We start from the raw sequence: 13,339 nt of genomic DNA on the forward strand, positions 1-13,339 counted from the left end.
TGGCTGCAGCCTTGAAATGTTTTCTGGCATATGAAGACGGGGGAGAGGGTGCGGTGGGACATGTCTGGCGGACGAGGGGGTATGATGGCGGAGGGGGTGGGGGGGTTCAGTTAGGAATGCCTACTTCGTGGCACACTGGCATTGCAGCATGAGGCATAGAGTGGGACATCAGTGTCTCTGGAGTCCCCCCAGAACTGACATCCCTGCTCTTAGGGCATCTGGCAGGATACATCACTAGGAGAATACTTTTTTCTGAGAAGCACCTTTAGGTTCCATTATGACTAGCTGATTTGTGATAGTGACAGACGCTGAGATTGAGCCGTCTTCCTGTTTCCGCTGCGGAAATAAAACCCTGTCACTGTCTGGATTCCATCTCACTTATTCTCCGACAGCCAGCCTCGTCATATCAAATACTGTACATACTGTACTGTATGTGGAAAATGTTATTGTTATTTCATTCTTTGATTGCGCAATTGCAGGACTGGCATAATTAAAATTCTTCCTTTATTATTAGCAGAGCTGCGCATAATGTTGAAGTCACTGAGCCTGATTTTGTGGAGATGCTTTGTTTTTCAGCCAAAGCATGATTTATTTAAGCACTCCTGGTCTGTGTCCCGAACAGACTGCCTCAGCGGGGCTGTGCGAAGCATTGCACACTTGGGCTGGCTTCGAAACAGCCTCCTAGCTACTTTGAATATTTACTGTCTACTAAACGTACTGCCAATTTTTAGTGCGTATTTTTTAGTACGTGATTGGCAGTATGTGAAAAATATCTTTTTTATATATATATCTTATTTTTCGATGGTACTGTTGAAGATTTCCCACCCTTGTACTAAGAAGGCCCCGCCTCTTCCCCTCTGATTTACAGGACCCAATGATGGCTCCGCCTCTTCCTCTCTGTGGGACCTCCTAAAAACTATGGTTTACTTCCTGAAAAGTGTGCTCCCGATTACACCCCGGAAATGAGTATATTATCTGGGGATTTTAAGATTGCTGCATTTAGAGAAAATTTTGCCTACTAAACAACTATCTCATCCCGTGTGTACTCAACAGTAGGCAAGTGTGCTGCTTCAGGCCTTGGTCACGTGTTAGGAGCAGGAGTTACTGAGTGACTCAGGGGGCGCTCAGTGTGTTTTTACTCTCATTCCCACCCTCTTCCCCCTGTGTGTTTGTGTGAGAAACATTGATCCCAGGGTTGGCTGGCTGAGCGGGGGCTGCAGGGCTGGATAAATCACCGCCGCTCCCCTTCTCCCTCAGCAGTGCTGACAGAGACGCGTGCTACCACGAGCGTCTCAGAAACCGGGCCCGTCCCCTCTTTCTCACTGGAAGACCCCCGCAGCGGCCTCTCCCAAGCCTTTCCTCCGCTTATCGCAAGATGGCCGCCTGTCCCTGCTCCCCCCCCCCGACTGCTATTTTCAAATACGCTGAGCTTTCCTCCCGTTTCTCGTCTGAGGCGTCGCATTCTAACACCCTCTTTGTCAGCGGCGTTATCGGAAAGCAAATATGTACCAAGAGCCTGTCTGAACAATGAGAGCTTGTGCTGAGAAAGGTAGATGTGTGAGAGCTTCCCCATCTGAGAGCTCTTATCAGGGCCTCCGAGTGAACACATCAGCCCTGTCTTAGCCACTCAAATTTAACTGCCACTTTTTTATGGAAGCTGTTTTCTTTTCTTTGCCGATGATGTCATGTTCCATTCCAGTGTATATTAGTGTAGAGTGTCTGTTGTTTGTGATCAAAACAAAGCCATTGCAAAACATCCAGTTCTGCTTCTCGTGTTTCCCAGTTGCAAAGGGAGGCCATCTGGAATGTATATTTTCCTGCGCCTAAATACACCCCCCCCTCGGGGGATTGGGGAGAAACAAAATATTTTCACTACATGTGGGAGAAGCAAATATGTCAAAGTCCTCCCGGTCCTTGAAATTCGGCCTGACCTGAGAGCTGACCCCCCCCCCGGTCCAAGGCGGAGCCGGAGATGGTCAGCGTGCCTGGGCCTGACCGAACAGGAAGTGACATCTACCCCCTGTAAGGCCGGTTGCCTCCAGCGTTGCGTGGGCTCTGTTTACAGGTCGTATCAGCTTTGACTAACTCCGGCTGGGTCGGTCACTTAGTCACCGGCTGGAAATTCCTGCCCGGCTCCCCCGGCTCCCGTACGGAGCGCTGGCTCTGCCGCTGAACTCAGGCCCTCTTCACGCATGCGGAGCGGTTTGGTGCCCAGGGGTTCAGCCACAGGAGTCGCTCACACACCGTGCCGTCGGCCTCGGCTGCCCCGCGGGTGTCAGCAGCGCACATCCCTCTGCGATATTTTACAGGAAGTTTCCACCAACCGGGATCTTCCAATTGTACAAAGGTCACAGAGAACTACAGTACACAGAACAATTACACAAATTACGGAAGATGAAAGACCAGTTTTTCATGCGCCCGCATTTATTGTTCTCAAGCATTGGAACTATTTAGATTTAATGCATGCATAATAGAATACTTTTTGAAGTTGCTGAGTGTAAAGCCAGCAAATAATCATTTTTATGAGAAAGTTAACAAAAAACAAATGTTGTTTCCTTTTTTTGCAACGTACATTACATTATAGTGATTCTGTAAAAAAACAAAACAGTGTGAATGCTAGATGTTGGAAATACACTGCAGTTGCAATTGGGCAGAACTGCAAAAAAGATAAACACTAATGATCCCAGAGGCCCGAGCCTGTTTATTTAGTCATTTTTGCACTGTGACACAACAGAATGTGGCGCCTGTTTTTCTCACGGTTACTCGCTTCCCACTATATTTCTGTGAGAAGCGCAGAAGTGACTTGTATTTAACCTTGTGTCCCTGCTTTTAGAAATCACATCTTTTTCTGTTGCCAAAAAAACAAAAAAAAAAAACCTCCCAAGATATCCCAGCTGCGTACACAATATGTACAGCACAGCGGAACGTTCCAGATTTCCCTGGTTGGTCTGGAGCAGGGGGCGCTGGAGGCTGAGGGCGGCACGGCAGGGGTTAAAGCCGACTCACCGCCTGTTCCCTCCTCCTGCTCTCTCACTGGCTGAGAGCGCTCGCGCACACACGGGCCGAGAGAGGGAGAGAGAGAGAGAGAGCAGAGAGGACTGTCAGGAAACAGTCAGGGATGTCCCAGACTGAGGTTATTCCCTCCGAACGATCCTCCTCCTCCTCCTCCTCGCTGTCCTTCGCCCGGATCGGTCCATGGGATTCCAGCCCACAGCCACACAGACGCTGTTGCTGACGGACCTTTTCCTGTCCTCCATGGCCTGTCTGGACGTGGAGCCCCCCGCTGTGTGCCGAGGCAGATTCAGATCAGGTGCCGCGCTCTCTTTTCTCTCCCCCAGTATGACATCAGCCCCCTGGCTTCAGCCAGGCGTCAGCCTCTCATAGGAGGCGTGTCAGTGTCTGTTATTCCTGCCGTAAGTTACGACTGTACTTTTGCTATTGTTATCGGTTGTTGGAATCGCTGCCATTTGTTAGTGTGTTGGTGTGTAATCGCGAAAGTAAAGGGTTTTACGTGACCCACGAAGCAGCGCAGTACTTTTGGGGGGTACCCCTGTTTGGCTAGCGTTGTCAGTGAGAGTCGTGCCACTATATCGCACATGCTCAGAAGGTGTTTAGTTTTCCCCATGTCAGCTGCTGTTTTGGTATGTTGGTTGAATGGCAGTAGAATGCAGCATTATTCATAGCCCATGCTGGGCCCGCCCATAGAAAAACACACACACACACACACACACACGCAGACATACACACACACACACACGCAGACACACACACACACACACGCGCAGACAGAAACATAAACAGAGATGTTTACTCTGCCACTGATAAGCAGTGCAGGCTTCATGCTTTGGCATTGTAAGATTGATAGAAGAAGAGCTGTAGTGTTGAGGAAGTAGAGCTGGGAGGACTCTTTTTGAGAAGGCTACAGGAAGGGGATGAGCAGCTCCCTAAGGGCTAGGATGGGCTTGGCAAGGTTTTAAAGTGCAAACCTGCTGAAAGGAGTACAGTCTGCCCCGCAGGAGCGAGTTGACAAGTATTACATCAACAGGAGAAGTTGAACTCAGCACTTTTTCCAGTTAAGAGATATATATATAAATAAAGTAAATAAAGTGATCTCCACATTTATACATTCCTTTGAAGATAATTTGCTTTTAGGAATAATTCGCCTTAAGAAATGTATTACATCATTTTTTTGTTTTACGTTTTTGAACAGGTAAAGCTTTAGGTAGGCTATATACATCTACATTTTTAATAGCAGAATAATTGGAAATTCTCTAGTAGTGGAAGACCTATAACCAGACCCTAATGCATGTTGTAACCTGTTTTGTCTCAACAGTGGAATGATTAGGTACCTTCCTGTGGGGGTGGGGTTTGTTTGTGTTACTCCACTGCCGTTTGAATCGCACAGATACCGTCCGCAACAGGAGTCTCAGTTCCCGTACTTCTAAATGTGCTTCAAGAGCCAGGCTAATGCTGGTGCATATTATACACAATATCTGCCTGATAGATTTTGACATAACATTCAGCAGCACGCCTCGGCCTAGATCCAGCTTCAGTGGGTTTGATTTAATCTCCTTGCATCTGGACACCGCTCCAAACCATTTATTTTGAAATATATTTTCATTTATCCTTCTCCCTGTGCAACTGCTGTTTCAGTATTATGAGTGTACTGAAAATTAATGTGTGGAAACCAGGACTGGGAATATTTTTTGTTCTGTCAGTGTCAACTTTATAGTCCCTCACTGTGGCAGTAAAACATAATTTAAGTCCAGCTATCTTTGGCAGGTTGTAAATTATTCTGCTGCTCAACGAGGCTGCTGTAGATGACTGTTTTTACACATCATGCTGTTTGGTGCTAAACTAGTATTCTGGTAACTGCGTTACTTCAGTGTGCATTGACTGTGGGTCAATATAGCCCAAGTTTTATATAGAAGAACATAAGGATAGAGGGACAATAGGCAGTTTGCTAGACAGATTTTCCAGTTGGCTGTTAAGTTACATCATACAGGAGTGAGTGAGGGGTCAATTATAACGTCAGCGCTAATGCACTGGTGTCAGCAAAATGAATAGTGCCTCAGACGTATAGTTTAATGTAATGTTAGTAATACAATAGCACTGCTACTTTCCTGCTCTCTTGCCACAAAGTATTCATTTTCTGGGTTATTTTAGACCAGATTATGTTTTCTTTTACATCTAAAGTGAGCCTTTTCAGATGAATTGAGAGACACGTTGTAATGTACCACTGAAGAGTTTAATTTTCGGGGCCAGATTTCACCATTCTGCCCGCAGTATCGAACTGTGCTGTGCTGTTCCTGTTGGAAGTATCTGAAGCAGACGCACTCAACACAGGAAACCGTAAGAAGCAAGAGTGTTTTGAACCCTGTGAACTGCCTTACATTTAAAAAATGAAGACTGAATCAGCCTCCTCCCCTCCTCCACCTATGTCTTTTTCCTCTATGTGGGGGAAGACATGTTTCTGTGATTCCCAAGCCTTGTTCTCACAGCTGGCCGGTTATTTTCGCTGAAGTGAGTCAGTGTCTTGACATTCTCTGGAGATTTAGACCAGCTTTAAAGACCCTCCCTCCCTCAGAGGCAGAGTTTACAGGGACCCCGGCAGGGCTTGATGGCGGGGGCTTCTTTCACTCGAAGCACACCGTGCGTTACATCACCTTTCCTCTTAAACATTTTTACTGAAGTGTATCTCTTGTCGCAATAACAATTTAATTCTAGCTTATGTGTGTATATGGTCAATGTTTGAACTGAGCTTACATGGTGCTGTGTTATGACTGAGGAATTGCATGGATCTGGCAAAAGATGGGGAGCTCTGTTTAATTCTCTTAAAACATTGACCGATAACGCAAAATATTTGTGTAGTTTTCTCGTCCGGTGGGCTTAACTTGGGCTTGACATGTAAATTATTTTTTAATGGGGGACGCACTCAATGTGGATGATGTCACCCACAGATCAGCTGACTAACTTGTACAGATAGTGTAAAGATAAAAATATGACAGTCATTAAATTTATTACATCCTCGCCTTAGAAACACTCACTCCACCCATTATTACTTCCATGTTATGTTTCTTTAGTAAAGTAACTGTTAACTCCCTGGAGGAATTCATTATTGGAATTAATGGCAAGAGTTTTTGCTTAATTTCTGACCAGTTCTGATTTTAAATTTAAAAGACAATGTCAACAGGTTCTGCTATATTCACTATTACATGCGTTTTACAATTTAACATGAAAATAGGACATTAAAGAGATTCCGTCTTTTTGCAGAGTGCAATGTGAAAGCCATTACGTTTAAAAGTAACCTCCAAAGTGTGAGATATAAAAATCTTTTTTTACTATTCTGAATTCCTAGCTTTGTTGCTGTTGAACTGCTGAAATAATAGTATGTCTGTCTATATTTAGCCTGACAAACATGGACCATAAATCTGCATATTTTTCTATTTCAGTAACTGATGTGCAAACTGCTTGTCTAGCATGAAGCCTTCAAGAGGCCTTCTCTGCTGGCGTCTCATTCTCCCATTAGTTTCGCTCTAGCTATGGACCTTATTGAGCTCTTCTCTGTCTTCTGAAACATATTCTCAAAAATGTAACACCACATGAAAATGACTAATGTCTTAAAATATGTGCTTGTTTGTTTTTTTCAACCATATGCATCTTATAACCAAACAACACCAAATTGCGCAAGCCAATCATCTGCATGCCACGGGTTCGTTGTGAGCGTGCTCACTGTGCGCTGAATTGCCGATGATATCTGCTGGATAATATCTCTGCGGTAACCTTTGGCAATTATTTCTTGAAAATTAGACGCAGACCCTGGATTTTGAGTGCAGCTGGCACCCTTATGAAGAAAAGACTGGATTCAGACCACATTCCCTGCCCAGTTGTTTATTATCAGGCAAAATGATTAATGTGGCCGTTTAACTCCAGTGTATCCAGTGTTTGCTCTGTTTCTCCCATGTAAACAGGTTTGTTTGGTGGAATCAGTACTGCATCTTCTCACTGCTTTCTTCCCAGGAACTTGGATTTGCTGGAGCGGTCAGCAGCAGTGTTCTCAGTCACTGTGTAGCTATGTGTCTTAATTCTGCTTTTGTGTACGTAGGCTGTAACTGTGTTGTGTCTGAACTTATAACCATATATGCTCACAGTTTTAGGAAGTCTAGTAAACATTAATCATTATCTGATGTCTGTCCTTTTAGCGACAAGATAATTAAGTTAAGACAATGAACAGAACTAATGCATCACTGATAATGAAACTGAAATGATGGAAAATGGTATAAAATAAAATTATTGACTAAAGTAACACTAATTGAACAAGTATATTAATGAGATTACAGAAAAATAATCAATGAGAATTTTGACTTTCTGGTTAATCGCCATATTTTATAACATCCTCTTCAGCAGCATGCTGATCACTTTAGGGAAATTATTTTAATTGCACAGCTGTTGGTGGGCACCTCATAGAATTTACTTTATAATAAAAGTCAGTCTAAGAAGTATATTTTGTAAAGCTCACTGCTGGCACTTTGCCTATGAATTATCTATTGATCTGCATGGGGGTTAGTTGGCATCTGAAAAACGTTGTTCAGTTTCTCCTTTATCACAGTGATGCTCCATTATCATGCATTCCACTCCACGGCCAAGTTTTTATGGTTCTCATTTCATGATGTACACTGTTCGGCACCACCCAACCCTGTTGTGGCTATGTTACTTTTATCCCTTCTGAACAAATTGCTGGATGCAACATTTCAGCCTGTAGCCTAGTGAGTAAAGCACATGACTGGGATCCAGAAGGTCGGTGGTTCAAACTCTGGTGTAGCCATGATAAGACCCGCACAGCTTTTGGGCGTGACCCTGCATTGCTCTGGGGGGATTGGCCCCTACTTAGTCAAAATTAACTGTAAGTTGCTTTGGATAAAAGGTTAAAAGCTAAATAACAAATTATTATTATTATTAATTATTTCTGACCTTCCCAAGTAGAAAGCCATCAGTAAGTGACCAAACGATGGACATGTACCAGAAGTCATTGAGACTGCCTCACTCCAGTGATAATCCCACCCAATTATGATTTGGAACTGGCAAACTTCCTTGAGGTAGCCTCATCTACAGATACATCATCTATCTGATCATCCAGTATAGTAAATTCCACAATTCTTCCATTTTATTTATATTATTTATATTATAGTTTTGGTCGTCTCATGTTTGAGAACGCTGCACTGGCTTTTGCATAGGCAGCTATGGGATGGGCTTCGGTTTTATGTGTAAAGATAATTGTTTTCTGCAGTCACTTGTAACAGATGCTTAGTGGGGTGACATCTTCAGATGATTAAACAGATTTGTTGAACGACTGAGAGCACTCCCCTTTTGGAGTTTCTCAGAGCAAACATTCAAACATTGGAATTCAGTTTAGCTTCTGCTTTCTCTCAGGAAACAAACACAAACCCCACAGTGCTGGCTTTAGCTCAGGATGTGATTGGAAATGGCCTACTATACATTGTACAATGACTAGGCCGTGTTTCACCTTGTTCAGTATTAACTTTGAAGCTCTCATTTCAGTATGCTTATTCCTTAGAATGTCAAATTATGTCAGCTTTTATATGTAGCCTATATGTATTTATCAGCGTTTAGAAATTCTGAAGGCTAATCAGCTGTCGTACTGTAATTGACTCTGGCGTGTCATTAGATCAGCAGTGTAACCCTACTCCTAATTTGCACAGCTTTTTTATTTGCATGATTTTCACCTCACACCTTTGCATAAGAATTATGTGTACTTCAGTCCTGAAGATCACGGCATGCTCGATTCTCTTCATTCATGTGGACATATTGGCAGGCCGTTATGGTAATTGAATTTAAGATTTTATCACATTTCCCAAGTCAGTAATTTGTACAGATTGTTTTTCCACTGCAAGTAATTATTTTCATCAGACTGCAATCGAAAATAAAATCACCAGGCTTGATTATTTTTGGCAGAGGCTGCTTATAGATGGGCAAACCAACGTCAGAAAGTCTGTGTTTCAGGCTCTCTGTACAACGACAGACTAAGAAGATGTATAGCTTGTACAAGCAGCTGTGGAATTTCGCCTCACTTTTCAAATGTTTTAAATCCAAATTATTTCCACATTAAATAATTTTGTAGCTGAAAAGGCAAATATTTTTTCCCCCAGTAAAATTACATGTGCTGCCCTTGAATTGAGACACTTGGCTGCCGCGTGCAGTCCTGCCGCCTGGTATTGCGATTTTATTCTCCGTGTTGATCAGGAAGCGTGTGCTTTTTCTATGGTGCAGGGAGCCGGCTTCCGTGTGTCTGCATATATGTGCTGGACTAGACGCAAGGTTACATAAGGCCACGTCCTGCCCAGAAATCTCAGACAGACGGCTCAGGAGGCCCTTAAAGACGGCCGGCGCTGTTTCAGCTGGAGAATAAACCCCCCACCCTCTCCTCTGTCCTCTCCCGCAGTGCTCCAGCTCCGACTGCAGCAGAGACGCACCCGGGAGCAGCTGGTGGACCAGGGCATCATGCCTCGTAAGTACGGGCCCTGGCACTCTTACCAATCAAAGTCAAAGGCTGCAACTCCCGCTGGAGTTCCCAGTGGAAGAGGGTGCCAATCGTCCTTGGATTGCTGCCGCATCCCGCAGGTTTAAATGTTATTCTGGTCAGTGTTTTCAGATGCTGCTAGATAGGACTTGATTTAGAGGTGTCTCGTAGGAGCCGGTGTCTGAATGGTTTGAGGTGCGTACACAAACAATAGAGTTACGCTGCTGTGCTCCGCTGGTCAGGGAGAATTTACATTCTGACAGCTTAGCCTTTGGTGAAGGCACACATGTGGCTGGGGTTGTGAAGATGTTTGCAAGCTGATACCTGCTAACAGCTGGTTCTCATTCTCTCTAAGCGCACTGCTCATAGTCAATGCATCTGACATTTGGGCGTTCAGATACTTTAAAAGCTCTTTGAAAGTATCACGTCTGAGAGATTTCAAAAGAAAGATGGATTAAGTTATGTGTCCAAGCCTGTAATGGCCATTATATATAGGAAATTGCTATTTTGGAATAAGAGCATAATTGTAATCCATATCATTACTTATATATCAGATTCAGTGTGAACCGAGTGAGTAGAGAAATGTACAATTCTTTCTGCAGTTTGTTTTGGCCATATTACAGAATATTTCACCTCTTATTTGGTTACTTATATAATCCAGTCCAAATGGATTTTTAGAGTCTCCTATTACAGGATAAGGAGAAATAAAAACCATATCGGTTCCCAATGTAAAGATTTTTCTGCCTGCCAATAAAAATATTCCAAATATATATTCCATACATATCATCTCTGTCTATATATAGTGCTGTCCAAAAGTGAAATTTGTTACTTTTGCTATAAATGCAAGTCATTTGGATTTGAGATGGAAAGAGTATGAGACAAAGTACAGACAATGAGCTATTATTTCATGGTATTTACGTATGTTTTACCGTTTTAAGGAAACTGACATTTTTGTGGTACAGCAGTTCTTTCCACCATAGGAAGTAATATATGTATACACAGATCACATACTATTGTGGACTGAATAGAAATTGACTGCCGTAGCTCTTAGGTAAATTGCCATGTGTAATATCCATTTCCTGTTATTTGTACATCGCGTCCAGGTTTGTTTTATCGTTACCCAGGTACTTACATGCTGTTTAACACACACACCCCAGAGCACACTAACAGCCCTTACCACATGTTCCTCACAACACCTCACAACCTCCCACACAAATATGTAGAAGAGCTGAGCTAGGTAACATTATAGTGCGATCTGTTGCAGCTGAATTTCAACTGGTGGGGTAGATTTAATTTCCTGTTTTCAGGTTTTCCCACAAGTATCCTCCAGGGAGCTCCCATCCCTGGTGTGACAGAGAATCCTTTAATGGAGCAATCACTCTTTGTTGGGATAAAATGTTACATCCTATTGCGGTTAACTGAGCCGTGTGGGTGTGTGAGACTGGCGTCTGGATGGAGCAGTAGGGACTCAGGCTCAGGCAGGATGGTGTGTCTGCTCGGTGGATGTTCCCTTATTGCACATAAAGGCCCCCACAGCACCTCCCAGAGCCCCGGCGTGCTCTGTGACTCAGCCTGAGGCTGAAGTCATTATCTCTTCTCCTGGCCTCCCAGCAGTGGCTGCTCAGACCTCCCTGCTGACCCTCAATGAATGGACACGATTCTTCTGGGCCGAGATGGTCTTCGGGTACATCTGATTTATTTTACTGATTACATCCCCGAAGGCTCTCTCTCTGGTCCGTTACTTTTTCTTAAACAACCCAGCCGTAAAAACTTCCAGCTTACTTACTGCGTCTGGGTCACTCTGCCTTGCACTGTTCGGAACTTTCCATGGAAATATTTCACAGAAACTTTAGCTTGGAATTTTAGTAACTTAAAAAGCATGTGCTGGCATATATGCTGTGTTCTCAATTTGGAGCCCTTGCTTATAAGTTTTCAAAGAGGCGATGCCTAATCTTTTAGCAATTTCCTCATGGCAGTATATCTAATGTTCTTATACTTCAGTGGATGTGCAAGCCTCTATTAACAAAAGCTATTTCCTGAGGTCTGAGTGTGCAGGTCTCTGTACCGGGGATGCAGCATTGTGTGTGTGCATGTACTGAGCTTTCATTGTTTGTGCATCAGGAATACAAGAGCATCCCACCAGCTCCAGTCCCGCAGTTCAACACCGGGTTTTCTGTCTGTAATTCGCTCCGTAAAACAACCGAAAGTGCCGCAAGCATAGAGGAATATACCTAGTCTTGGAACAGGGAGTTCTTTCTCCCGTTCCCATTGCGTTGTAATTAATACATTTGTTTCTAAACTAAAAATAAATTGTCCATACCTACATTACTGGCAAGTTAGCCATGGTATATGGGGATAATACCCTATGAACGAGTCAGGTATGAGGAAATAATTGCCCTTCAGGGTGGTAAACTCTGCTTCGTGTTGGGCCATAGCACCACCCTGTCGGGCAATTATTTCCTCATACCTGACTCGTTCATAGGGTATTATCAGTTACCTATTGAATAGCAGACCTAGGTACAAATATTTTCATTCAATTTCTTTTCTTTGCTTCAAAAATAATCTTAGGCATGACTTTCCAGAAAATAGCCTCCTTTGGCTTTAATTACAATTAAAACAATTATTGGTATTCTGTCCAATCATTTTGAAAAGTGGGAGGTAGAGGGGTGGGAGGGAGTATGAGGGGTAGGGGCTGAATTGACTGAAATCTTATCCACCTCAAGTTTTCTTTAAAACCACAGGTAGCCTCGAACTGTTGGCTTGTAGTAAAGTAAAATAGGTGCTAAAGTTGCAAGAAATACGGCAAAGAAGTTAGGCTTAGATGTGCAAGGCCAAGCAGACATATTGCGCCAAGAAAGTTATACATTAAACACAATAAAAAGGTGGCCTCATACGTTTGGCCTGTACTGTAGTTATTCAGCTTCCTGACTTTCAGTATGACAAGACATATAAAAAAAACACCTAGAAACTGTGCTATGCAAGTCATCCTGGATGAGTGAAAATACTCATCCGTTTCTGCTTTTTGGCCGTCTGCTAGAACTTTGGGCAATGACGTCTTGCAGTGTTTACGCTAAATGTAATACATTGGCATAACACCGTACAGTTCCTGGTGTCCTAGTCATTTAGTGAAAATTAAACTTGGCATTGGTTTTGGCCACCCAACTTGGTGTTAGTGCGAGAACATTCTTTTGTCAAGAATAATTCTCACATTTCTTGTACTGGTATTTCTTGCATTATATGTCATTTAAGACTCCTTGATAATGGATTTTTTTTTTTATCCCAGCTATATTATATTTGAAATGAAAACGAGGTCATCAAGTTTGAGGGGTGAAAACTCGATCGTGCGCGGCATATAGTGTGATTTTCACACATAAACGCCCGCATGTTAACCTGTATCGAGCTTCATTCTACCCTGAAGGATCCTCCTCCGTGGAGTGTGAGCACAGTAGCAGCCCCCAGATGAGGCGCTGGAGATGAAAGGGAGTGTGCGTGTGGGTTTTGAAGTGTCTTACTGAGAGGCTGATCTTGCTTTTCTTTATTGCTTTCCTGCAGCTCTGAAGAGCCCTGCGGCCTTCCACGAGCAGATACGCAGCCTGGAGAGAGCGCGGGTAAGACCACCTCGCTGCGCCCGGTTGCTACGGCCCTCATCCCTTCATCCCGGCCTGCTTATAGGGGCTTTCGCTCTTAATGTCAAACGCAAGGCACATGTACCCTGCCGCTATCCCTCACAGCAGGACCTGTGCACTAATCTTCAATGTAAACAATAAGAAAAGTTTGCGGCTGCCAATAAAAAAGGCCTTT

At 43.6% G+C, this 13,339-nt stretch overlaps 1 protein-coding gene across 4 annotated transcripts in view; it reads left to right on the forward strand.

The window, feature by feature from the left end:
- Positions 1 to 13,339, forward strand: part of mrtfba (myocardin related transcription factor Ba) — a 58,887-nt gene that overhangs the window by 29,578 nt on the left and 15,970 nt on the right. For 3 of the 4 annotated variants that reach the window (XM_061230632.1, XM_061230630.1, XM_061230631.1), the window contains exons 4-5: positions 9,461 to 9,526; positions 13,091 to 13,146. In XM_061230632.1, coding sequence (XP_061086616.1) covers positions 9,461 to 9,526; positions 13,091 to 13,146 — 122 coding nt within the window. Of the gene's footprint in view, positions 1 to 3,093; positions 3,311 to 9,460; positions 9,527 to 13,090; positions 13,147 to 13,339 lie in introns of those variants that run through there. The other variant, XM_061230633.1, reaches the window with a different exon arrangement.

This window comes from Conger conger, chromosome 2, assembly GCF_963514075.1.
Source record: "Conger conger chromosome 2, fConCon1.1, whole genome shotgun sequence".
NCBI lineage: Eukaryota > Metazoa > Chordata > Actinopteri > Anguilliformes > Congridae > Conger > Conger conger.